At 43.5% G+C, this 27,714-nt stretch overlaps 1 protein-coding gene across 4 annotated transcripts in view; it reads left to right on the top strand.

Moving 5' to 3' along the window:
- Positions 1-27,714, top strand: part of LOC122552879 (ribosomal protein S6 kinase alpha-5-like) — a 121,359-nt gene that overhangs the window by 57,303 nt on the left and 36,342 nt on the right. For all 4 annotated transcript variants that reach the window (XM_043695994.1, XM_043695997.1, XM_043695995.1 and 1 more), the window contains 5 exons: positions 7,385-7,456; positions 13,676-13,894; positions 25,234-25,349; positions 25,507-25,614; positions 25,773-25,856. In XM_043695994.1, the coding sequence (XP_043551929.1) occupies positions 7,385-7,456; positions 13,676-13,894; positions 25,234-25,349; positions 25,507-25,614; positions 25,773-25,856 (599 nt within the window). The remainder of the gene's footprint in view (positions 1-7,384; positions 7,457-13,675; positions 13,895-25,233; positions 25,350-25,506; positions 25,615-25,772; positions 25,857-27,714) is intronic.

The following is a 27,714-nucleotide window of genomic DNA, read 5'->3' as shown; positions in this document are numbered from 1 at the left end:
CGACCATGACGTTCTCTGGTAGTCGCATGGCCCTCCCCGTCATGAGCTTGAAGGGAGTGAGGCCAGTGGAGCGGCCCGGGGTGGTCCTTAAGCGCATCAGTATGCAGGGCAGAACGTCCACCCAGCCCTGCCCTGTATCGGCAATCGCCTTCGCGATCGCCGCTTTAAGGGTCCGGTTCATGCACTCAACCATCCCGGAGCTCTAGGGATGGAACGGGACGTGGAAGCGCTGTCTGATGCCTCGGAGGCGGCAGGCCAGTTTCATTGCGCGTCCGGTGAAGTGCGTGCCCTAGTCCGAGTCAATCTGGAGGGGGATCCCCCAGCACGGGAAGATGTCGAAGGCCAGCACTCTGGCCATGGTGGCGGATGTACAGTCCCGTGTAGGAAAGGCTTCTACCCAGCGCGTGAAATGGTAAACGATCACCAGGAAATACATCTTGCCACTGTTGGAGGGTAGGGGGCCTGTGAAATCAACCTGGAGGTTCTCCCAGGGCCCCTTGGGCCATGGCTGGTGCGCCAGGGGAATGCGCAGGGGCCGCCCTGGGTTGTGCTGGGCGCAGACAACGCATCGGCGGCAGTGTTTGGCCACATCGCGGTCGAGGCCGGGCTACCACCAGTCGGTCTGGAGCCTAGCAAGTGTTCCATCGTGGCCCGTGTGGTCTGGCTCGTGGTGTAGTTGCATCAAGGTCGTTCTGATGGCCGCGGGGGCCACGACCCTGCCGCCGTGCCGCCACACTCCATCGGGGTCGCGGGCTGCGCCCTTTGCCAGCCAGTCCTCTACCTCTCCGGGCTGTGCGCAATTCTGGACGTCCAGGACGTTCAGTCCCGGACCTCAGTAGCCGGTGCTGCATGCGCGGGCGGTAGCGCCGCGCCCACGGCGGCCTTGGCGGCCAGGTCGGCCCAATAATTCCCTAGCTGTTCAACAGTGGTGGCCTGTTGGTGTGCTTTGATTTTCACCATGCGGCCGCCACCAGGTCACGGACCATATTTCCGTGTTTAATCTGGCCACCGCCGGCCGTAATAAAACCCTGGCGGTTCCACGCTGCCATGTAATCATGGACTACCCTGAAAGCGTACTGGCTGTCGGTAAAGATGTTTACCCGCTTGCCTGTTCCCAGGCGGAGTGCGGCGGTGAGGGCGACCAGCTCCGCGACTTGGGCGGAGGTGTCACCCCTCCCATCGTTCCCTGTGCTCAGGTGGTCCTGGTATGGTCGACCACTGCCCATCCCGTTTGGTAGGACCCCTCGACAAGCCTACGTGAGCCGTCCACATACAAGGTCAGGTCGGGATCAGGGACCGGGCTGTCGGCCATGCAGTCCCCCTCCGCCGAGTCGATGGCAGCCTGGCAATGGTGGGGTTCCCCTACCGCGATAATCCCGTTGGCGGGGTTTGGCCCTGTGTCCCTAACGATCTGAATGGACTGGTCCCAGGGGAGGAGAACCACCTCCCATGTTGCCCTGCGGGCATCCGAGTCCGTCCGGAGGCAGCCCATATTCAGGAGTTCGACTATAGTGTGTCTAGTGTGTAAAATTATCTGGCCGGACATGGTGACCGACTCTCACACCCGGACCGCCCGTGCAGCGCAATCCAGCGCCGCCACGCAGCGGTGCATGTCCTTCACGACCAGGGACTCCTTTGTGGAGTAGTAACCCACTGGTCTCATGTGGTCACCTGAGGTTTGGGTGACAACAGCGCTGTAAAACCCCCCTTCGAGGCCGTAAAAGATGTGGAAGGGCTTTGATAGGTCGGGGAGGCACAGGGCCGGGACGCTGAGGAGATGGGACTTTAACTTAGAATAAGCGTCGCTGAAAATGTGTTGCTGGAAAAGCGCAGCAGGTCAGGCAGCATCCAAGGAACAGGAGAATCGACTTTTCGGGCATAAGCCTGAAGAAGGGCTTATGCCCGAAACGTCGATTCTCCTGTTCCTTGGATGCTGCCTGACCTGCTGCGCTTTTCCAGCAACACATTTTCAGCTCTGATCTCCAGCATCTGCAGCCCTCACTTTCTCCTCTTAGAATAAGCGTCGTCCTGTTCGGGTCCCCTTACCTCTCCGCTCCTGGCCTGCCCCCCTTCACTAGGCGCTGAATGGGTTCGGCGATAGTGGCAAAATGTGCAATGAAAGAGCGGCAGTAGTTAAAAAGCCCCAAGACGCGGCAGATTCCCCTGACTGTGTCCGGCCGTGGCATGTCGGCAATGGCTAGGGTCTTGCTTCCCTGGCTGATGTCATGTCCCAGGTACCGGACTTTAGCCAGTCCGACCTGGGCCTTTGTGGGGCTTATTTTGAAACCTGCCCGGCCGAGGGTCCGCGGACGGCGACCAGGGCTCCCAGGTGGTGGCGCGCGTCCGTGGACTCGATCAAAAGGTCGTCTACATACTGTAGGAGGGTGCTCGAGAAGGGGGAGAGGTCGCACCCCTACAGGGTCCGGCTCATGACCCTGTGGAAAATGTTAGGGTTGTTGTGGAAGCCCTGCGGCAGGCGGGTCCATGTATACTGTCTGTCCTGCAGCGTGAAGGCAAACTTGTCCTGTGAGTCACGGTGCAGGGGAATGGACCAAAAGCCATTCGCCACGTCCAGGACCGTTAAGATCCGGTGTGAGGGTTCGAGGCCGTTGAAGATGGTGGTCAGGCTGGCTATGATAGGGTGCTCTTTGGGGGTGACCCTATTGAGTGCCGTGTAGTCGATGGTGAGCCTGTAGCTCCCATCCGGCTTCCGGACTGGCCATATAGGGGAGTTGGTGGTGGACACCGTGGGGCGCAGGACGCTGTGCCGGGTGAGCTCGGCAACGATTGCCTCAGTGGCGCGCAGCGCCTCAGGTGTAATCGGGTATTGTCGGTGCGGGGCGTGTGTGGGGCCAGATATCCGCACAGGAGGGGAGCAGACGAGGCCGCAGTCCTGCTTGCTTGTGGCCCACACCTCCGGGACTAGTTGGCAGAAGGCCCCGAAGGCACCGTCCTTGGCCCAGTCCCGGGCGATGGGCATACTGGGGGCAAGTGCAGCGATGGATTTAGTGGGCACCCATCTACCCTCGTGGGCGCTCTTGTGAAATTTGCGGGATGTCCACAGGAGGCGGTGGTGGACGCGTCCACCACCGCCCCCAGTTCGCCCAGAAGGTCGATACCCATAATCATCCCCTCAGAGTTTGGGCAAACCCAGAAATGCACGGGGAGTAAAATGTTGTCTACCTCTAGAAGGATGGCCTCACTTCGGCGTGCAACAACCGAGCTTCCCCCAACCCTTTTTAATGGAAATGGAGTGGTGGGTTGAGGGAAGGTCGAGGTCGGTGAGGGAGACCGACACCCCCGTATCAATCAAAATCTTGCATCGGCAGCCCCCTAGCGATGCGGAAACCCAGATACGGGGGTCGGCTCCCGGGACGGGGGCCGACGCTACTCAGTCTTTGCGTCAGGCGAGCAGCTGTAAAAGCTCGAGCAGCTGGTCCTGACTGAGTTGATCCCAGTCGAGGGTGGTGGGTTTCGGGCTTGGGCTGCGAGGTTTGTGGGGGCTGGGGTCGCTGTTGACCCCTTGTCTGGGGCGATCCTGGTCGTGGGGGCGCGAGGAGTGCGGCTGTGAAGGTGGCTGGTCCCCCTTCGGACCCGGACCCCAGGGGAGTCGGAAAGAGAGTGGGCATTGGGCTTTGCGGTGCCCCGTCCGTTTGCAGCGGAAGCAAACGTCCGGTTCATCCGTCGAAACTGTCGTAACATCCGTCGAAACTGCCGCAACGGCGGGCGCCGCTCGGTTGTCAAGGGACATGGCCCAGTTCTCTAGCTCCGCAAAGGTGACATAGGGCATCAGGCCCATCCATAGGACTGCCTGGTGTGCGGGGCTCAGGCCGTCTTTGTATAATTGGACGAATGCGGGGTTCTGCCTATCAGTGTCGGGAACCCCGCTGTGGGCTCGGAACGCCTCAAACTTGCGGACCCCATATTCCTGGGCTTCCCCAGGTTTCTGAGTGATACCCACAATGGCGTTCCAGTCAACCGGTGTATGGCCGAGCGCCTTGCTGACATCAGCCTTGAAGTCGGCGAGGGCAACCTCCTGTTCGCGATTGCTGTCGCTGAGGTCAGCGCACCAGGACCCATTCTGGTGCACGGGCTGGAGCCTGGACCACAGGTTCTCCGGGAGTTTGGTCCGGACCAGGCCGGCCACGTCCCTATTGTGAAGGTTGTGGCAGATCTGCATCTCCCTAAGCCTCTGCCGAAATTCAGCGTTATTGTGCCGAGGCTTAAGGGCCAGGGAGCCTGTCCAGAAGTTTCATGGTGTCCCCCGGGGTCAGGGAGACGTAGGTCATCTTAAGGCGGGGGTTATGGGCAAGGGTTGTGGCCCGTCCCCTCCCCCGGGGGTATATTCAACTTTCATCAGGGCTGCACGGGCATAGCCCGTGCGCGATTCCCGGGGGTCCGGATTGTCCGTGAGCCCCTCCCAGTCCCAGGTGGGGGACGGCGGGGCGCTGGGCGCATCGGATAAGGTCGGTAAAACCGTACGGGCAGCAAGCGCCTGGGCTTCTAGGTGCTCTGTGGCCTGTTTTTTCTTGTCTTGGACATAGGCTTGCTGGCAAGGTTCAGCTTTAATGTGTGCCTGTAGCACCAGGACGCAAGCTTTCTCGTACCTATCTTTCTTCTGGCGGGCCCACCACTTGCGCTGTACATCCAGCGGGTCGCCAGCCTGAGCGAAGCATAGCCTTAATAACTTTTTTTTATTCTCGTCGGCTATAAAACGGGTAAGGGAACCCTCCGGCCCCCAATCTAGGTCTTCAGCCGCACTTCCACCCATGGTAACTTGACAGAAGCTAAACTAAAGTAAAGCTAGCAGGTGTGCTAAGGGATGTCGCTGGCACTAGCTTATTAATCTCCCAGTCGGGGAGTCCACTCCCTGTAAGTCGAACCCTAGCCCCGGAGGTCAACCTGGGCAGGGGTGGGGATAGTTACAGACGGGGCGCGTGTCGATTCCTGAGTGCGCGACCCCAGGTTTCCGCGAGTCTCTCTCTCACCGCCTGACGTTCAGCGGCCGTGTGTACCCCACAAACACTGGGCGTGAACCAGGGGCCCTAGTGCAAGGGGGGGGGGTGAACTCAGACCTAACCGCGCCTGATCCTGCAGAGGCCAACACCTCGGCACCACGACCTAACCGCACCTGATCCTGCAGAGGCCAACACCTTGGGACCGCGAAGTCAATGGGCTGAGCGCGTAACCGTCGTTTGGCCCAGAGGCTCCGCATGTCGGGCTGGTTTGGAGGACTTCCCTTCTTGTAGCGCGCGTAGACCTCCCAGCCTCTACCGCGTACGCAAGGAAGGTGCTAAAACCGGGCTCAACGTACAATGGGGTCCCCTATCTCCCATTGCAGAGGTCAACCAGGAAGGCTTGTTTGGTCGGTTTTTAAACATGGGGGTCAATCTGTCGGGGTCTCGTACCTAAAGTCGTCGGTCCAAGGATAGTCCGTCAGTCACAGTAGCACATTAACAATAAACAACAATAATAATAATCACGCACACATTTACGAGTGTTCCGCGACCCCAATCGCCCATCCGCGAAGGATCACTCTCTCACACACACACACACAAACACACTTTTTTAAAGAGTACTCTACCGTTATATGACTGCCGGACTCACTCTGTTCACAGGTTCAGATAATGGCCGGCAGTGAAGTCCCTTGCGGGGCACTGGGAGACTTTTACGCGAGAAGTAAAAGAGTAAAGATACTCACCCAGTGCCGTCGCAGGGATCCAGCAGCCATCGTTAACCAGGACGAAGCCCCCAATTGTTAGCGCGGATGAAATGATATCAGTCCGAGCCCAGAGTGCGGTTCAACAATCAGTAACGTTTATTGATACAGTGACACAGGCGGAGACCAACCGAGGTCCGAATCTCGGCTGTTCTGCTGTTCCCGCGTGCTGCTACACATTATATACCTTTCTTTGTCAGGATGTGAGGATTTTGAGTATGAATGGAATGATAGTTCCCCATCATTGCTGGAGTAGGTGCAAATGGTGGGTTTCCTTCCGTCCCAGGAGAGTTGCCGTGTACACACAATAGGGTGCTAATTGGATTATGTAAACAGGGTTCGGGTACTATCTGCTTGTCTCTCTCTGTGAGGGCTGGGGGCTGGCACCCCCCCTTTGTTCCCTTGGGGTGCTGGTGTGTATTAGTCTGTTCGTTCCTGTCTGGTGGATGCCTGTTCTTTGTGTCAGGATGGTTCTGTATTGATGAATATGGGTGTGTTTCAGTCAGTCTCTTGATTTGATTAGGAGATGGGTTTCCATATTAATTAGCTCCGGAGTTTCGGTCTATGAGTCATGGTTAGTGTCTGGCCTAGCGTGGATTTGATCTGTCCTCTGGCTCCCATCACCCGGTCATGTGGGCGGACCGGCAGCTGCTCAGTTCTGTGGCTTTAAGCTGTGGCTGCCGTTTTTAAAACACAAAATGAATTCCTATAGTTTTACCGATGTAGGCATAGTCCCATGGCAAATGCGGGGCGGCTCTGATGCCCACTTGCAGGTGGGAATTGAGAAGGGACCACAGTTGCCACCATCGTTCCAGGTAGCGTTGGTAGTGTAGATGCCATGGACTACACTACTACTGACCTGATAATGCAGAACATGATGACATTGAGCAGGTTTAGCAAATGCAGTCATGCCGATCCTCCCTGATTGATAGAAAAGGAAGCCATTGAGAAGGCAGGATGTCAGTGACGTGGTAATGAACTTGGATGATGTGCTTTCTATAGTTAAATAGCATGAATTATGTTTGTTTGTTTGTTTGAACTGCATTGAGAAGTCTGGGCAGTTGTGTTTGTACATGTTGTGTTTGGTGATATGCAAGTGAGTTTGGGCAGAAATATAGAAAAAGCTTGACGGAATTCATGTAATTATATCCCAATCATCAATTCTGCACAAAGTAGTTGACATAAATTGCGTCTGTTGCTCTGTGCCTTCTAATTTGTAATATTATTGACTATAGAGAGCCTTTATCTTCATCTGTTACTTTTGGCCTCCATAGCAGTTTCCTCACTCCAAATTATTCTTAATGTCCTTTCCCTTCCTGATGGTTTTACCTTCAAGCCACTTTCTGCTTTGATTACATTGTAATTGGGCTCTATTCTTTGGTCTCAGTATCCCCACAATCAGATCACCCATGGAATACCATATAAATCTGTCAATGTAACTCCTACTTTAAAATCTTAGACTAGACCCTAGGTCATTAAAGCAAAACTTTTTTTAAGATGGTGTGTGTCAGTAGCTCACATCCCACATAATTGCAGCATTTGAGAGAATTTTCCATCTTGATAACTCTATGAAAAATGGATCAACAACCTTACTAGATTTTTTTGTGAAAAACTGAATTGCTATGCTCTATATTGCTATTTTCATCCTGTACTTTTGATTGGCAGCTAATCTCACTGGACACAGAGAAAGAGTTGGATTAGAAAACTTTGAGCTACTGAAAGTTCTGGGAACAGGAGGTGAGTTTTGGCTGAAGCTTCTTCTGTTTGCCTTGTGCTAAAAAGAATATAAATAGCAAAGCAAATCACAAATAATGAACCTTCCAAGTTCAACCTGTGTTTTGTTTTTGTTTTGTTTTGTTTTGTATTGAATGTATTGATCTATTCAGGACAATTTGTGCCACTGGACTAGGCAAGGAAATAGCAGATTTCTCCTAATCATTGAGTGATCTCTACAGGAACTGAATGTGTTTTATGAAGGGAGGATAGGATCTTATTTGATAGTGATGTTAGTGATGTTCCTAATCCACTTGATCAGCGATGTTATTATGCATCTCTGGAGCAGGTGGGATTTGAACTTGGCCTCCCAGTGCATGGGTAGTGACACTACCACTGTGCCACAAAAGGCACCTGATATTCTCAGGTGATCTCCCTTCCAAGTATGAACCAGGCTTGAGTCTGCTTAGTTTCTGAGATCAGACAAGATTGGATGTTTTGAGACTAGTTTTGAGGCCATCCATAGCTTTATTTCACAAGTAAATATTATCACCTAGATGAGGGTTTGTAAATACAGGTTGTTCTACTATAGTGCAGCAATTGCTTTCTTCTGCAACCCTGTGTTATAGAAAACTGCTATGGAAAATCATGCTGTACAAGATTGCTAGAGAAAATTGCTATACCCATTCAGTAGAAAGTTTGTGTTAGCCAAACAGCATCCACAATTCATCAATTGTGTTATAACCGATTTGTGTTAATAAAACACGTGATATATCAAAATAACCTGTAGATAGTTCAAGTTGAATGCTGGATAAAAGAATGATCCTTTTCATATGATATGTTAGTGAAACATTAAGGGGAAAAACCTTGGTTGGGTTGGGTCAGGTGAGATATTAAAATATTAATCTGAATATTGAATCTGACCCATTAACTTCAGTTCAAACAGAAATGGGACAAGACAGGCAAACGATTTAAATATTTTGTGCCTCCTATTTTTAAATTATCCTCGCCATATTTTCTTGGTCTTTGGACACACAGTGGCTGAAGGGACTTGGAAATCACTGCAGTCTGGATGAATATGCCCTTGCAGAATATTTGCTTCTCAATTCGCCACAATTAACATATAATATATTTCTAATCAACCTGTTCTGGCATGTTGTATTAGACAGAAGAGTCACAGAGATGTGCAGCACCAAAACAGACCCTTCAATCCAACTCATCCATGCCGGCCAGATATCTTAAATAAATCTAGTCTCATTTCAAATATCCCTCTAAACCTTTCCTATTCATATACCCATCCAGATGCCTTTTTAAATGTTGTAATTGTACCGGCCACCAGAATTTCTTCTGACAGCTCATTCCATACATTCACCAATCTTTGCGTGAAAAAGTTGCCCCTTAGGACCCTTTTAACTCTTCCCCTCTCACCCCAAACCTAGGACCTCTAGTTTTGTACACCTCCACCCCAGGGAAAAGACCTTGTTGATTTACTCTTTCCAAGCCTTTCATGTTTTTATAAACCTCTATAAGGTCACCCATTGACCTCCGACACTCCAGAGAAAACGGCTCCAGGCTGTTCAGCTTTTTGCTATAGCTCAAACTCTCCAATCCTAGCAACATCCTTGTAAATCTTTTCTGAGCCCATTCAAGTTTCACAACATCCTTCCTATAGGAGGGAGGCAAGAATTGCACACAATATTTCCAAAAGTGGCCTAACCGATGTCCTGTACAGCTGCAACCCCAACCCTAACCCTGGCCCTCCCAACTCCTGTACTCCACGCTCTGACCAATAAAGGAAAGCATATAAACACCACCTTCACTGTACGATTCACCTGAGACTCCACTTTCAAGGAACAATGAGCCTGCACTCCAAGGTCTCTTTGTTCAGCAATACTCCCCAAGACCTTACCATTAAGTGTATATGTCCTGCCCTAACCTGCCTTTCCAAAATGTAGCACCTCACGTTTATCTAAATTAACTTCCATCTGCCACTCCTCGGCCCATTGGCCCATCTGATCAAGATCCCATTGTACTGAGGTAACCTCCTTCACTGTTCACTACACCACCAATATTGGTGTCATCTGCAAACTTACTAACTATACCTCCTATATACACATCCAAATCATTTTTATATAAATGACAAAAAGCAGTGGACCCAGCACTGATCCTTGATGGATTGATGGGCCGAATGGCCTTAATTCCACTCCTATGTCTTATGGTCTTAATCCAGGAAAAAGTGAAAAAAGAAATGTTTGAGCTTACTGTGATGAGCTGGGGCAATGGCTACAGTCATAGGAACAGATAGTGTCACCAGAGGGATCATTCACTGAGCTATGATCTAGCATAAATAAAGACTGCTCTGTTCACATTTCAGAACATACTAAGAGGCGTAAGTGGTGTCCCTGTTTTTGTCCAGGTTGGTAAAATACCGATAGTGATGGGAGTTGGTCTTCCATTGCATCCTTAATCGTCACATCGGCCACCTAGTTGCCAGGTATTCCAGTTATACCCAAGGCAGTGGGAAGATGTCAGACTTGCCTGCTGATACGTTCCTCAGACAGTTTACAAGCCCAACTCCAAAAAGTTGCAAAGTCCAAAGTTTAAAAGAATTACTAATCAGCTCTTATCTTTAAAATTTAATTGCATTATACCAACAGCAATTAGTTACTGAAGTTGAAAGTGTGAAATGTAGAAGTCCAAATAGTTGACCAAAGCGCAATTGACAAGTCAAAACTCAAAAGATCTTCTGGAGCATTGGTAAGGCTCAGCAGTGAATCTGTTATTAAAAATCAACTTTTTTTAACAAGACATAAGTCAATGGTAACAGACGGAGAAATGATTTACAAGTGGAAGTGAAGATGAGCTTGCCATTCTTCAGATGTTTATACTCTATTCATCAGAGTGCAAGTGTGTATGCTTGACTCAGTGCACACACCTTTTGAGAAACACCTTTGGACATTTTCCATAATTTAAAAATATGTAGAATATGTTTTTAGATTAATAATTTTTGCCAAAAGATTAACTTAGTTATTGCAACAGTCAAGTTAGATCCTATCTTCACCTGGTATCAACATGTGGATATTTCCTGCAAAAACTGACAGTGATGGTTAGCAGCCTGATTCTGGCTGTGTTTCTTTTCTTGCAGAACCCAGTGGCACCAAGACCCAATTATACTGCTCTGAGATGAGAACAGTTTAACCAGCTAATAAAGTATTTGTATATCACAGTTTTAAAAAAAAATCCATTTATGATAAAAAGGTATCAAAACTTATTTTAATGCCCACCATTGCTAAATCAGCTACATTTTTTGGTGGAACAGTTCAACAGGCACCAGCTACATTCCACTACTTTGTCCAATTGGTCATTATTGGTCAGTGATTACTGAGTCGCAAGGAGACATAATAACTGCTTGAGGCCAAAATACATGAATTTCTGGCAGGAATTCCCAGACAGCAATCAGGAGAAGGAATCCTTGTACTTGGCATGGGTGAGCAACTATCTAAACATTTGCCGAGATATCAAGAGCTGTCCTGCAATTAGCTGAAGTGCATTAAGTCACTGCAGTTGGAACATTTTAATGCTATAGAGGAATTAGTTTATTACAAGATAGATTGCATACATTTTCCCACCCAAGTTGGATGTGTAAGTATTTTCAAACATTCTGTTCCTACATGTTATGACACACTGCTGGAGCTCACTGCTTGAACGCAGGCCTGTCTCAGAGCTAGGGTACTACCACTGCACCACAAAAGCCCTAAGAAATATTTTTTGATTGACCTGTTCAGGCATGTTATGACAACTACCATTGCACCAAAGAACTCCTGAAATTAACTGTGTAAACTGATTGCTAGAATTACAAATTACAATGAATCTATTAATGAGGTAAAACATATGTTTTTACACAAGAATTTAACATTGCATATCTGTAATAAAACAGACGTTTGCTCCTTAACAGTACACCATTATTGTTATAAACATACGGTGTTGAAGAGTAGATTGCATGTCGATTCTTAGTAGCAGCTCTTTGTATTTTGTGTTTCTGATGTTTGCATTGGTGTAGATGGAGTTTGAAAGCTAAATGCTTTTCCCAAAATGTACAAACAAAGGAGAATGAAATCACATTTCCCTTATGCTGCCTTATAAATTCAAGCGTGACAGTGACCGTGTTAGTTTGTGCAGCATACTAAAGATCTAGCAACTCCGACTTTGTGACCTATGAGAAATTCTAACATACTTATTATATAAACATAGAAAGAGGCCATTCGGCCGATCGTCCAACTTAACAGCCTAATCCAACTTTCTCTCAGTGACCTTTGATCCTATGTGCTCCAAGTGCTATATCTAGCTGATTCTTGCTCTATAGCTGATTCAATGTTTTGGCATCAACTACTTCCTGTGGTAATGAATTCCACAGGCTCACCACTCCTTTGGGTGAAGAAATGTCTCTTCATCTCTGTTCTAAGTGATCCACCCTGAATCTTCAGACTGTGACCCCTGGTTCTGAACCCACCCACCATTGGGAACATCTCCCTGCATCTACCCTGTCTACTCCTGTTAGAATTTTAAAAGTTTTTGAGATCCCCCTCACTGGTCTGAACTCGAGCGAAAACAATCCTAACCTAGTCAATCTCTCCACATACCTCAGTCCCGCCATCCCTGGAATCAGCCTTTTAAACCTTCACTGTGATGAAAGTGCTTAAGAAGGCTAACATACCATTTGCCTTCTTTACCACCTGCTCCACCTGCATGTCTATCTACAGCGTCTGGTGCACAAGTATACCCAGGTCCCCCTCTCAAACTCTCCTGTCTCAATTTATAGCCATACAGGTAGTCATTTGCCATCTTGTTTTTGCTTCCACAGTGAATAACCTCGAATTTATCCAAATTATACTGCATTTGCCATTGATTTGCCCACTCAACTAATCTATCTAGATCATGCTGAAGGATTTCCGCATCCTCGTCACAATTCACCCTCCCACCTAACTTGGGCTATTATCTGCAAACTTTGAGATGGTACATTTTGTTCCCTTATTCAAATCATTAATATATATTGTGAATAGCTGGGATCCTAGCACTGATCCCTGTGACACCCCACAAGTTTCTGCCTGCCATTTTGAAAAGGATCCATTAATTCCTACTCTGTTTCCTCTCTGCCAACCAGTCTTCTATTCATCTCAATACACCTCCCCTAATCCCATGCGCTTTAATCTCGCACAGTAATCTTTTTTGTAGGACTTTCTCGAACACTTTCAGAAAGTCCAAATATACCGCATTTACTGGCCCCCCTTGTCAACTCTACTAGTTGTATCTTCATTGAATTCCAACAGATTTGTCCAGCATGATATCCCCTTCATAAATCCATGCTAACTGTCTGATTCTGCCACAGCTTTCTAAATTTTCTGCTATAAATGGATTTGATAATTTTCCCCACTACCAATGTTAGGTTTACTGGTCTATAATTCCCTGGTTTCTGTCTATCTTCCTTTTTGAATATTGGAATAACATTAGATTAGATTACATTAAATTCCCTACAGTGTGGAAACAGGCCCTTCGGCCCAACAAGTCCACACCGACCCTCCGAAGGGCAACCAACCCACCCCTACATTTATCCCTGACAAATGCACCTAACACTACGGACAATTTAGCATGGCCAATTCACCTAACCTGCACATCTTTGGACTGTGGGAGGAAACCAGAGCACCCGGAGGAAACCCATGCAGACATTGGGAGAACGTGCAACTCCACACAGACAGTTACTCGAGGCGGGAATTGAACCAGGTCCCTGGCGCTGTGAGGCAGCAGTGCTAACCACTGAGCCACCATGCCGGCCCTCCAATCTGCAGAGACTCTTCCAGAGTCTACAGAATCCTGGAAGATGACCACCAATGCATCCACTATTTCAAGAGTCACTTCAGTAAGTAATCTGGGATGTAGATTATCAGGCCCTGTGGATTTATCCGCCTTCAATCCCCTCAATTTTCCCAGCACCGTTTATCTACTAGTATAGATCTCCCTCAGCTCTTCCCTCTCACTAAATCTTGCATTCTCCAACATTTCTGGTATCCTCCTTTGTGAAGACAGTACCAAAGTATGTATTCAGTTGCTCAGAACAGCACAAGAAGTAAGATTTTGTGCCAATCTTTATAATGTTTAAAAATTTTAAATAGCAATCAACTGTTGAGAGAAAATAATGCTTTACAATTAATAACGTCTTTATTCTTGTGTTTTATTATACTTTTGCAGCATATGGGAAAGTTTTCCTGGTTAGAAAAATTACTGGTCATGATGCAAACAAACTCTATGCAATGAAAGTGCTTAAGAAGGCTTCCATTGTACAAAAAGCAAAAACAACTGAGCACATCAAGACAGAACGGCAAGTGTTAGAACATATTCGACAGTCTCCTTTTCTGGTCACGTTGCACTATGCCTTCCAAACCGACACCAAGCTTCATCTTATACTAGGTAATAGCTTTTGTCACTGCCTTTTAAAATATCTACATCTATGTTTTGTGCATTTTCATTTCTTCCCCAATCCTTTGTTTTACAATTGCATTGTGGGGTACATTAACAGCAGTGAAGTGATTCCTTAGTACTCCAGTACATTCTATTTTAAATATTGATAATTCTTCAGTTGAATTGAATGATTTACTGTCACTTGCATTAAACAAATAAATACAGTGAAGAGTATGATGTATTGTCATGGTCTGGTGCTAATTTGATTTACAGAAAATATTAAAATATAACTTAAATATAACTTAAAACAGACTTCTTCCTCCCTTCTTGTGCTCTGCTTGGCACTGGGAGGTGTCTCCACAACAGGCTCCATGCCCAACAACACTCTGCTTTGCATCCATTCCTGGAATCCCACTCTGGGGCCACAACTGCTGTCACTGTTGCGCCACCAGGAGCACCACACTGGGCCTACCACATTGCCACTAATGCAACCACTGCTCCTGTCAATCTGTTGGGAGTACCGATTCAGGCCCCCCACATTGCTGCAGCTGATCAATGCCAACTGCAGATGCTGTCGCCTTCGCTGACTGCATAAGCTGGCCTGCTGTTGCTGCCATTGCCATCTTGAAAACTGGAGAAGCAGGAGGTTGGAATAACTCAGCAGGTTGCTGTGTTATTCCAGCCTCCTGCTTGTCTACTTTGGATTCCAGCATCTGCAGTTTTTTTTTGTATCTAATCTTGAAAACTGGTGTTGCTGACACTGCCTTGAGTCCTGCGCTTCGCCTATCAAAATCGAAGTCAATACACTCCACACCATCTCGTGCAGCTGGGCCCAGGCTTGCTGCTGTTGCAAGTTCTCAGAGGGCTCAGTCTCCTCCACCCTAGCTCACTGTCCCCAAGGAGCCTACTCCTGCCACTGCTGCTCATGCTTGGGAGGCTGGGCCCACTCTTTCTCTGCCAAAGATGTTGAAAAGGCATCCAAAGCGGGGGAAAAAAGCAGAAGAAAAGAGCAAAAGTCAAAAAACAAAACAGACAGAAGCAGGCGAGCTCACGAGCTCTGACACCGTACCACTACTCCTCCACCATCTTGCTTACAATGCTATTCTTCATATTATATTATGGCCCAGATTCTTTTGTTATTTTGCAGTCTATACTACATCTTCAGTCAAAGATATTCTGCCTTATATTAGACATGGGAAGGGAGAGCAAATTGGGGTGGAAGGCCTTTTCAATTGACCTTTGCACATCTCTTAGTAATCAATTGTGACAAAAACAGAAATTGCTGGATAAACATGACAGGTCTGGCAACATCTGTGGAGAGAAATCACAGTTCATGGTTTTGGTTTCAATGACCCTTCTTCAGAACACTGGACTTGAAATATTAACTCCGCTTTCTCTCCATAGATGTTACCAGACCTGCTGAGTTTCTCCATCAGTTTCTGTTTTTGTTTTAGATTTCCAACTTCTGCAGTTCTTTGTTTTAATCAAGGTGGTGTTTTAATCATTGCTTTTGGAATTGGTCACTGCGTTACTTTCTTAACTGAAAAATAATGCTGGGCAGAGGCCAAAACCAAACAGTGCATGTAAAAATACATATTTGAGCATTAAGAATTTACATGAGGAAACAGGTTATATCACTTTCTGACATTGCAGCTTCATTAAAGTGTTACTGTGATGGAACTGAGATTTTTATTTCCATAAAGCAATTAGTTATTTAGAGATAAGATGTGTGCCTAAGCTAAAAAACCCAACAAGATATTTACCATATGGCTTTCTTCCAGGGCATTTTTACTCTGATGAATTGCGTGTAATGTAATGATGTCTAATGAAGAAATAAGAAATTTCCTAATAGATGTGGGTAGGTTAGATAAATGTGCCAAAATTTAGCAGGTGAAGTTTGATGTGAATGAGTGTTAGGTTATCCATTTTGGCCAAAGGAATGGAAAGGCAACTTATCATCTAAATGGAGAGAAATTTCAGAGTGCTTTAATGCAGAAGGATCTGGGTGATTTCATGCATGAAGCGTAGAAAACTGCTATGAGCATACAGAGGTAATAAGAAAACCAAATGGAATTTTGTCATTTATTGCTAAAGTAATATTGTATAGACATTAACAAGTGTTGCTACAACTGTACAAAGCATTAGTGAGATTGAACCTGGAGCATTATATACATTTTTGGTCCCCATACTTGAGGAGGGATGTAGTTATATTGGAGGAGGTTCACAAGATTGTTTGCAGAGATGAGACATCTGACTTCTGAAGAGAGATTGGGTGGTTTAAGCCTATACTCTCTGGAGTTTAGAAGAATGAGAGGAGATAAAATTGTGGTATGTAAGATGCTAAAGAGAATTACAAAGAGGACGTTGAGCAAGTGTTTCTTCACATGGGGAAATCTGGAACAAGAGGTTATAGTTTTAGGATAAGGAGTAGCAGATTTAAAATGGATGAGGAGAAATTACTTCTCTCAAAGGGTCGTGATTCTGGAATTCACTACGTGAGTGCAGTGCATACTGGGATGTTGAGGAAATTTAAGGCAGAAAATTAATTTAGTAATGGATTGAAGGGTTATGGAGAGCAGGTAGGAAAATGGAGTTGAGCCAAAATGAAATCAGCCATGATTGTATTAAATGGTGGAGTAGGTTTAAGCTGAAATGACTGCATTTGCTCCCAGTTCTTATGAAATTGTGATGTTTGGAATTTTAGATTGTTTTAAAAATAGACACAAGTAAACTTTCGTTCTGTGAAGTTCTTTTTAAACCTAACCGGTCACTATCAAAAATGACTTTCTAAGTGCACCAGTTCCAAGAAGATGTTTGGATTTATGAGAGGCGGATTTAAGCAATTAGCACTTTTAAGCAAATAGCTTTGTTTTGAAATTCAGAGCAGAGAACTGAATTCAGTTCAGAACAGTTTTTATGGGAACCAGTTGAGACTTAGGAGCAGAAGTAGGTCATTCAGCCCTTCAAGTCTGCTATGCCATTCAGTAAGATCACGGCTGATCTACTAAATGTCAACATTACTTTCCTTTCATTTCCTTACTGATTTAAAAAAACAGTCTATCTTGACCTTGAATATACTTAATGACCCAGTTTAAACAGGCTTCTGTGGTCAAGAATTCCATAGATTTTCTATCCTCTGAGAGAAGAAACTCCTTTTCATCCCTGTCTTAAATGGATGACCAGTTATTCCAAGATTATGCCTTCTGGTCCTAGACTGTTTCACAAGTGGGAACAATATCTCTGCATTTCTCTTATTAAGTCCTCTAAGGTAGAGGTATAATTTCTGAGAATTTGAGTTTCTTTATAATGATAAGAAGCAATTTGAAAATTTGGTTTGTTGTTTGTATTAAAATCTTATTTTCTATTTCTGTATTCCTTAGTTTGTTTTTTTATATTCATTCACTCTCTTCTGTGTAAATTTATATTTTGTTGATTTAAATAAAATCTACAGCCTTGTGTGAATATGTTTCAGTATCTAACTGCCATGAAACCGAACTAAAAATAAATTAAGCAAATGATCTATCAAGACAAGGTTTCACTCTGACTTTCTAGTAGTACCATCGGGTGGGATCAGTAATCTGCAAAGCCTTTGGAGGTTTTGATACTTGGGTGAACTTTGTGATTTATGTACAAGGGTGAGGAAGTGATGATACTATTCTATTTATATTCAAATAAATGTAATCCAAACATTATTTCCAAAAATATAACCAAACTGAAAAAAATAACAAGCTTATAGAATACACAAATAGAAAAGTAATTTCAGTATTGATAAGTGTAAGGTGATGAATTTTGAAAAGTGAATAATATCAGTTAATCTTTGGAAAGTAAGCTGTTGATTTTTGCCATGACAAAGATGCTGTCAGTTGTAGCAAAAATCAAGTACATTGCCAAATAGCAGATGTCCCAATGCCAAATTTGATAATTCCTACTTTTGTGGAAGCTGAAATGGGGGGGGGGGGGGGGGGATGTTACCTTTCAGCTTTTGTCATTTTATAATTTGACACTGTCATCTTTCACATTACCTGTATGCACCATTGCATACTCTTAGTCTCATCCACAAATTTTAATATTGTAGTTCCAATTCCCAAGTCTACCTCATTCACATAACACACAAACTCACATGCTCTGCCAATCAAAGTATCTACCTTTAACCCTAGCGCTTGGTTTTCTGTTTTGCAGCTAGTTTGTTTGAGTTTATAAATGCCAAATGATGGGGACAAATATAAAAATATTGCATGCACAAATATTTAGTGGAAGCAGCTATCTCTACTCTGATGTCATTTTGGTGGCCTGTGTGCCTGAAACATGGCAGGAGCAGGTTTGAACTTTATGGAATTGTTTGGAAGGACAGTCTTTGGAAGAAAGTCGTTTGGATTTTTTTTTGAAAAGCATTCCTTGCTATTTAGTTCTGTTGACATAGGCCTGAAGGCAACCATCATTGGATTAGTTGTATGTTATAGGGGATGCAATGACCTAGTGGCATTATCACTGGACTAATCCAGAGACCCATGTAATGTTCTGGGGACCTAGGTTCGAATCTTGCAATGGCGGATGGTGGAATTTGAATTCAATACATATCTGGAATTAAGAGTCTAATGATGAAGAGACCATGAATCCATTGCCAATTGTCAGGAAAAGCCAATCTGGTTCACTGATGTCCTTTAGGGAAGGAAACTGCCATCCTTACCTGGTCTGGCCTGCATGCGACTCCAGACCCACAGTAATGTGGTTGACTCTTAACAATTAGAGATGGGCAATAAATGCTGGCCTAGCCAGCGACACCCTCATCCTGTGAATGAATAAAAAAAAGACTAATTTTGCAACTTTCTAGTATCACAGTAAGGCATACCATTTCACAGTTTGACTGGCACCTATTAGTGGTTATAGATTCTTTGAAGTGGGATTATAACTTCCAGTCCTTATTTTTAGAACAGATTGTGCATCTGAATTAAAATGGTGTAAGACTTTGCGCGTTTGAAGTTATGTAAATGCAAGTGTTTTTTTGAATATGGTGAAGTCTGCACACTTGAATTGCATGCTCTCTCATCTTACCATGGGTCCTGAGGTTTGCCCATGGCTGATGCTAGATATAGTAGGTATAAGGAGAAAAAGATGCTAGATAAGGCATGATTTTGCACCAAGTAGGCATCTGGAGCTGTAAAGAACCTTGGAATAGGTACAGGCTGTCAGTTTACTTGTAGAGTAAAAGATATTATAGGGATAGGTACAGAGGCATAGATTGACATCGGGGATATGAGGGATCTTGGAGGTGGGTACAGAGGAGAAATGATTTCTGTTGGAGAACTGTGTGACTTTGGCATGCTCTCTGCCTCAGGGCAGTGGAATCATTAAAGCAGAGGTAGATTATTGCTGGGCAACAGAATTGCGAGTTATGAGGGTAATTGGGAATGTGAACAGATCAGCCTTGATTTTGTTGAAAGGCGGTGCAAGCTCAAAGGTCTGAAATTTGCACTTTTTGCTCTTATTTCTTATGTTAAATCTCTCATATAGAGGACATGAGGTTGCATGGTTTAGCATGAATAGATTTGGTAGGGTGAGCTGGAAGTGTTTTTTGTTTTTTTATATATGGACGCAGTGCCGAAGGCCCAAGGCAGCTTTCTGCTCACCCACTTCCAGGTCTATCATCCGCACTTGTTTCAGACGGCATTGCACAATGTTTTGGGAGCTCCATTAACTTGAAACTAAATTTCCAACTTCTGGAGCACACACTCTCTTGGACTGAGTTTGTAGAACTGGAAATATTTCTCCTCTGTGCTCCTGACCCAGGAGGAAAAATTCAGCATCCCCAAGTGGTTCAATGGGATAATAATGGAAGGAAATCTGGAGGCATAGATTCACAACTTATTAAAAGTAATAAACCAGTCAACAAAGCCACAATGTTGGTGTTCATTCTCAGATGATTGGAATTCAAAATCAAAAAAAAATTTAAACTAATATAGAGCATCCACTAGATCACACTTCTGATTGCCATCATGTTCCTCTTCTCTTATGGAGAAAGATTGTGAAAATACATATTATCTTTAGAGGAATGAGAGGTGACTTTGTTGGAATGTAAAAGATTCTGAAGTGGCTTATTGACAGGGTATATGTTGAGAGGACACTTCTTCTGGAGGAGTCTAGATCTAGTGGAACAGTTTTAAAGAAGAATCAGTGTTTCTGTTGCAAGATAAAGATGAAAAATCTTTATGGTCATTAATTTGTATAATTCTTTTCCCAGAGGGGATGGCTCATTATATGTGTTCAAGGCAGAATTAGATTTTTGGTCAAGAAGTGAGTCTGGTTATGGAGCTAAAACAAAAAGATGGGACTTAGAGCCATAATCTTATTAAATGGCAGAGCAAACCCCATGAGCTCAGTTTAAACCTGCTCCTCACTGTTGTCTTATGAAAAGGATATAGAAGAACTGCAGGAAATAGGGGAAAAAAGATTTCAAATTTGAAATCCGAAATAAGAAGTTATATCATCAGGAAAGGCTAGACAGGTTGGAACAGTTTTCTCTGAAAAGCAGAAATGTGAAAGTTGTTAAGATAATCTGCAAGCAGAAGTTTGGGAATAAGAGAGCAACAATGGAGAAGACTTCTCTGTACAAGCACTGAAGTAGATAATTTCAATCTAGAAATGGCATTCATAGCAGTAGTCTATCGAAGTGTTACATTATTTGGAGTACTGTAGAAGTAATGAAAAGCATTTTATTATTTGTGTGCTAATCTCCCATGGCAACTGTTACAACACATTGGTGAACCCTTCTGTTAATTAAACCAAACACCCAGAAAAGCTCACCTCACCTTGTAAACTGTTCAAATTGCACTATTTAAAGAACATAATATGAATTTATTCTTCAACTCTAAAAGTGAACACTAAACAACAAATATTCATAACTCTAAGCCCCCTTTCTCTTAGCTGCTTATTATCTACCTCCAACTCTATAGCAATATGCTGTTCCAATAAAACACTTATTAAAGTTACATTAATTTAATTTCAAAACATATAGTGGCTGTCATAGTTGGTGTCTGTCTTCTTCCGCCTGAATATCCTCCTGGGTCTTCGTCTTTTTTTTAACTGTGAAGATGATTCATATGAAAAGGTGTCTTTGATAGAGAGTGTTTCAAATGGTAATTGATCTGTCTGACTTTCAAACTGCCTGCCTATTTTTATATCCCCAACATCAGATCATCAATGTTAGCAAAATAATAAATTTAAACTCGATTTATTTTAGTATCCTGGGCCATAATTAAACAAGTTAAAGTAGAATTGTTGTCAAAACAGCAACCAACTCGGGTATCTATTTCACAGCCAAATGTTACATATTTTCAATTTTTCAGTACATTCAGAGATTGCTAGTTAGTCATATGACAGGTGATCGTAAGCTTTCAGTGCAAAGCAACATTTGTTGTCTCTTAAATGTACAGTACACATCTTCAACTTCATAAAACACCTCCCCTTAAGAAAAAAAATGAAACATCATAATGAAAAGATGGCTTCTTTTTTCTCATTTTTAACCCCACTGCAGTAAAATACATACGACATTAAGTTCATATTAATTTCTGCACAACACTGGAATCTGTCCAATCTTATCTATACTTTATCCTTTAAATCCGCAATAATGCAACTGCTATCACATTTTTACAACCTGCAACATGTATAATTTTTAAATTAAAAGTTTGTAACATAAGACTCCAACGAAATAGTCTCCTATTCTTGTCTTTAAATCATTCCAGGAATGTAAGAGAATTGTGATCTGTGTACACAACTGTCTCCTACACTTTGTTCATCACATGAATATTAAAATGTTGTAAGGCCAGTACCAAGCTCGATAATTCTTTTTCAATGGTCGAGAATTTTCTCTGGTGGGTGTTAAGTTTCTTTAAAAAGTAGCCAATTGGCTGTTCAATTCCATCATCATCTTCCTGCAGCAGTACAGCTCCTATTCCTATACTACTTGCATTGATTGCAACTTTGCAGTGTTTCAAACAATTTGGTGCAACTAAAACTGGTGTGGTGGTTAATACTGCTTTTAAATTGTCAAATGCCTCTTGGCATTGTTCTGTCCACTGAAAGTTTTTGTTGTTATTCAGTAAATTTGTTAGCGGTACCTCCACGCTGCTGAAGTTTGGAACAAACGTACGGTGGAATCTGCTTAGTCCCAAAAATTGGAGCATCTCTTTTTTCTAGGTTGGTCGTGGAAGTTCCTCAATGGCCTTCATCTTGGCATTCCTTGGGGTCAACCTTTCATGATCGATGTTATGACCCAAGAATGTCACCTCTGCCTTCGCGTTGTACAAGTGATTCAAAACCAAGGGCTGAATCATGCATTTGTTTGACTCTGTACAAGTTTCATCAGATTTTATGGAGGGTTAATCACCAAAGCTACTTTGTTACTTGCCTGCAGTTCCTCTAAGATGTGACTCATGTTTGATTTCTGCTCCTTATTACTACACACCTTGCTAACAACTTGCCACTCAGTGGATATCCAGGAATTCACCAGCATCCTTTGCACTTGTGCCAGCTTTAAAACCCCACAGTGCACTTCGACAGACAATGTTAATCCCTACACCATTGACATTTGCCCTGTCATGGCAGATGAGGGCAGTTCACTTCTAGCTTTCCTGGATCCTGGAAGTGCTGCAGGCATGTGGTGCTGCTGTGAGATTTCCTTTCTCCCCAGGGCCAGCAGTGGAGACCATGACACCAGGCCATGCCAGGCTGGTCTGAGATTGTTACCCATGTAAAGCACTATCAGCCTTTTGGAGGAATGCCCAGCAATGTAGGAAGCAAGTCAATGTCCTTCTCCACTCTGCCAGCCAAAGTCGGTCTGATGCCTTGCATTCAGTTTATCTCTGCTGCTGTATCCCCTTCCCACAAAAGCTAATGCTCTACCACTCTTGTTATTGCCTGCAATATCTTTCACTTGCTTTCACCCACTATAACCCCGACACCACTATTCCGGCTTGCCCTCTGCATTAACTTGTGATACCTCCCCATGTGCACCAACAGTAATAGCTATGCCACCCACTTTTGCCTTTGTAATACCTATCTGTCTCTTATTCTATGAAAGTAACAGACAGTAATAGGGTAAAAAGACTTGAGACTAACTGTGATGCCTGTCATTTTCATTCCTCACCTCTTATCCTAACTTTGACTATCCTGAGCAGGCCCTTGTCTAATGCAAGCAGCTCTTGACTTAATTGTTGGGAATTGCTGAGCAAAGGCCTTTGTAAACAATGACTAGTATCCTGGCTTTGTGTCTGCACTAAACAACAAGGCAAAGCAGAAGCGATATGACTGTGGTATCTCTGGTTGAGGGGACAATGTGTGAAAAGACAAGACAATGTAAAGCAAGAATGCTCTGAGCATTGAAGTAGGGTTAAAGGTAGTGAGTGCTCCGACGGTGAGCTAAGAGCCCACAGCAGCAGCCTGGTCCAATTCATGAATTGGATGCACGTCCCTTAGCACACGCTATTGTTCCTGTAGAATTACAATGATAATTGCTGGTGCAACCCACAATACAGTATTGAAGTGCAGGAGCAACCTATAAGTGCATCAGAGATGTGCAACGAAGGTTCTTTGAAGCTGGCACTTGGATGCCAATGTCCCTAGATGTGAATGCTTGTGCCAGTGATCATGGAGTGTGCCCTGCAATGTTGGTACCTGGTTTTACAACATAGAAGTAGTTCAGAACAAGCAGCAAGTTGAATTCGCCAGGAGCTCACTCTGGTTTCCTTATACTATGTTTTTGTAGATCACAAACATTCATTTAAAGTTAAACCATTTTTAATAAAGTTCTACCGTTAAGGTAAGGTCAGTGACACCCAGGAAACCTGTGGCGTTCGGTTTGTGATCATTTTAAAGGTGGTGTGCACCTGTTGGCTTTGTGCAGTTGTGTGTAATGTCAGCAGTTTTCCTCATTTAGCTGTACAACAAAAAGGGAAGGGAGCAAGAGAATTGACTCTGTCTTGAAGGCTCAGAATGAACAACTGTGAATCAGTGGTGAGGGTATTTGAAGTGATGTCAGGCTCATTGGAGTAGAGGAGGGATCCAGCAGAGGAAGGAAGGTGGGATTAGGAGCATGGAGGAGTGAAGAGAAAAGAGCCTGGTTTTTAGGGTGTAGTGGAGGCAGTGGTGGTGTGAGCAGTCGCTCAAGGTATGGAAATGAGGACCAATGTTGTTGCCCAAATGGGGGTCCATTTTGAATGATGTCTGACTGTTGTTACATGGAGCTTTGAATTCACTTACAATGTTTCAATTGCCCCGGCTGAGAATGTCCTTTACAAGACACAGATAGGAGAGCCAACTCAGGCTGCAAGTTCAACCGTGCCTCAGTGAGTACAAAACCATATGAATATTAAAGCATAGTATTGTTTCTTCCACATTAAAGAAAATGTCAACTTCTCGGTAATGGTTGACACGTATCAAACTATGGTGTGCAAGTCCATTGAATCTCTGTCTAAACTAGCCTCAACAAATAGCAATAATGCATATATGAATGAAGTGAATTTAATGACATACAAAATATTTGAAGTTTAATTTTGATAAACACTTGAGCCACTTTTTGTGCTCTTGCGTTTTAATTTAGTGGCAATGCTGTTGAGCAAGAAACTTGTGGCTGTGATCCACAGGCTCCCTGTTTGACTAGAAGACTCTTTAATAGGCTACCCTTAGATCCAGCATTTTCAGCTACTGCTGGATTTCACGAAAGCTTTGCGTTTAACGTGCATGCTGTTGGCACTTAGAATTTTAACAATAATCACATGGGGAAAGAAAGCAGAAGGAGAGAAGACAGTGCACAGTTCCGGTAGTAATGTCAGAAGGGCCTGTTGGTGAAAAATCCCTGCCGTTATAGTTTAATGTTTAAACGTGCATGTTATTGTGCCACAAGATAAAAAGTAATGTCCAAACTCCAAATGGTATAGGTTACATTAGGGAAATGGATTCATATATATATTTGCAAGAAATCATGATTTTAACCTATAATGTGAACCCTTTTGCTGGATTATTGACTTTTTTTTGTTTCTCTTTGCATACAGTGGTAATTGTTGTTGCACAATTGTGTATCTGTGGTATTCAGAATTCCTTTCAGTTTCTCTACCTTGTCCTCAAATTTGCAGCCTATAATCAAGTGTAATGGCTAATATTTTATATGCTCAACATTGAGGTCAGGCATGAAAATCTGTCTGTCATGAGAATTTATGGCAAGGTCATTAATTTCACAACATGTTCAATTACCTGATGAGATATTGACCAAGTTATATTACATTACAATTTAATTCTAAATACTATAAAGTTTCAAGACTTTTAATTTATAAGTATTGTCCAAATTATTTTTGTAGATTATGTGAATGGTGGTGAGTTGTTTACACATCTATACCAAAGGGAACACTTCACAGAAGAAGACGTTCAAATCTATGCAGGAGAGATTGTGTTAGCACTAGAACACCTTCATCAGGTAAGTGTGATACAGAGAGAAATAGAATTGCCAGTATAATTATTCTAAATATTGTGCCATAATTGTAGAAATCAATGTTACACATCATTAACTAATTCATTAGTTTCTTGAATATCTTTTTCTGAGAAATTAAACTATTTAATGCCTTTAATTGTAGCTTGGCATCATATATCGAGACATCAAGCTGGAAAATATTTTATTGGATGGTGATGGTCATATCGTTTTGACAGACTTTGGACTCAGCAAGGAATTTGTCACTTTTGAGGTAATTCTTGTTTTTTACAAATTGAGTTACTTTGTATTGTTTTGCATTTTCTGACTGTTAGGCAGAGGTGATTGTAAACTTCAAAACCTTACTTAATTTGTTTAGTAATTTTTTTATTGGTTTGCACACTAATTTTACACATTTGCTTTTTGTTTCAGGATGAAAGAACATATTCATTCTGTGGTACCATTGAATATATGGCACCAGAGATTGTTCAAGGAGGAAGTAGTGGCCATGATAAGGTAGAAACATTATTGTTTACCTCAAAAATAAAAGTTAAATTACAAGATTTTTACATTTTTGATTTAGTACACAATATTGTAATTAACAACAATAAATTGAACTACTTTCAACTATCTCTAAATTTTGATCTCCACCACCATTATTTCCTGTATCCATAAATGCCCTCCAAGCAACTGTCTCATTATAAAATCAGCAAAAGTCTATGCAGTTTTGAATTTGAGCCTGAATCACATGCTTGTATTTACTGCAAAATGGTCAGGTGTGAAAAGTCTGTTTCAGCAATGCTGGAGCCCTGTTGGTATTGGTTAACTTAACACAGATTAGGCATTTAATTCAAGATGTTTCACATCTGTGTGACAGAGTGACCAACCAGGTGACAAAGAAAGTGTACATGAGCAATGTAATTTTACTTAAGGTAGATATTAATTTCAGCAGCTAAGAGAAAAGTTTGTGGGTGAACTAATTTGCTTAACTTCTGTGATATTTCTCTAGTGTACTACTGAGATTGCAAAATAGGAGATGGATAGTCTAATGTCATAGCAATTTCATCATATCAACTTTTTTAGTATTGGCCAACCTGTACATGTCTTTAAGATTGATTAGATCTGAAGCTCAGCAGACAGGAGCTAAATCTTCATTTCTTAAAGATGATATGCTGGTATCAAACTGGGTGGTATGTGTAGCTAACTTGATACCAAACTGGGGTATAGTTAACAATGTATTGCACCAAAATAGAAGATGACATAAGCAGTCTTGTAGAGTGGGCAGATATGAAAATGAAATTCAGTATAGTGAACTTATTTCGGTAGGAGAGTGAGGGAACCACATATATTACTTGGATGAGAAACTAGCTTGGGTACAGGAGCAGGAAGATCTAGAAATACAAACAATATGCCAACCCTCTAACTCAGGACCACCTTCCTAACCTGTAATCTTCTTCCTGACCTCTCCGCCCCCACCCCCACTCCGGCCTATCCCCCTCACCCTCATCTTAACCTCCTTCCACCTATCGCATTTCCAACGCCCCTCCCCCAAGTCCCTCCTCCCTACCTTTTATTTCAGCCTGCTTGGCACAATTTCCTCATTCCTGAAGAAGGGCTCATGCCCGAAACGTCGATTCTCCTGCTCCTTGGATGCTGCCTGACCTGCTGCACTTTTCCAGCCACACATTTTCAGCTCTGATCTCCAGCATCTGCAGTCCTCACTTTCTCCGAACACAAATTGATAACAGTGTAAAGAGTGCAGGCAAAATACTGGAGTTCCTTTATGGAGAAATGGAATATAAAGTTAGAGGGGTGATGTTGGATTAATGTGCAGCTTTGATTAGATCAAACTTGGAAAAGTGATTTTGCTTTGAGTGTCCATAACACACAAGGTATATTGATGCACTGCAAAAAATGCAGAAAATGTTGATAAAACCATTATCAGAATTTGAGAGGTTGCAGCTATCAGAAAAGATTAAATGGCTGGAACTGTTTTTCTCTGGAACAGAGAACTCTGAAGGCCTTTCAAACTATGAAGGATTTGAAATAGTGGATGTTGGAAAAGTGTTACCATTAGTGGTTGTGTTTAAAACAAGGAGTATGCATGAAGGATTGCCACTAACAGAAAGGGGTAATTATGTGGAATGTGCTGTCGTATGAAATAGTTGAAGCAGGTAGATTTGATCCATTTAAGGGGAGGCTTGAAGCGTATTTGTGAGATGAGGAAATGGGATATGACTGCAAGGTGTGAACAATATAATTGTGTGGAGTATAAACACAGGCATAGGTTAGTTGGGTTGAATGGACTGTTTCTGTACTGTAGGTTCTTTGTGGTTAATCCTTTTGTTTTAGATGACATTTGAACTGTTCCAGA

The sequence above is a fragment of the Chiloscyllium plagiosum genome, chromosome 9, assembly GCF_004010195.1.
Source record: "Chiloscyllium plagiosum isolate BGI_BamShark_2017 chromosome 9, ASM401019v2, whole genome shotgun sequence".
Lineage (NCBI taxonomy): Eukaryota > Metazoa > Chordata > Chondrichthyes > Orectolobiformes > Hemiscylliidae > Chiloscyllium > Chiloscyllium plagiosum.
This window is presented reverse-complemented; position numbering and strand designations above follow the sequence as displayed.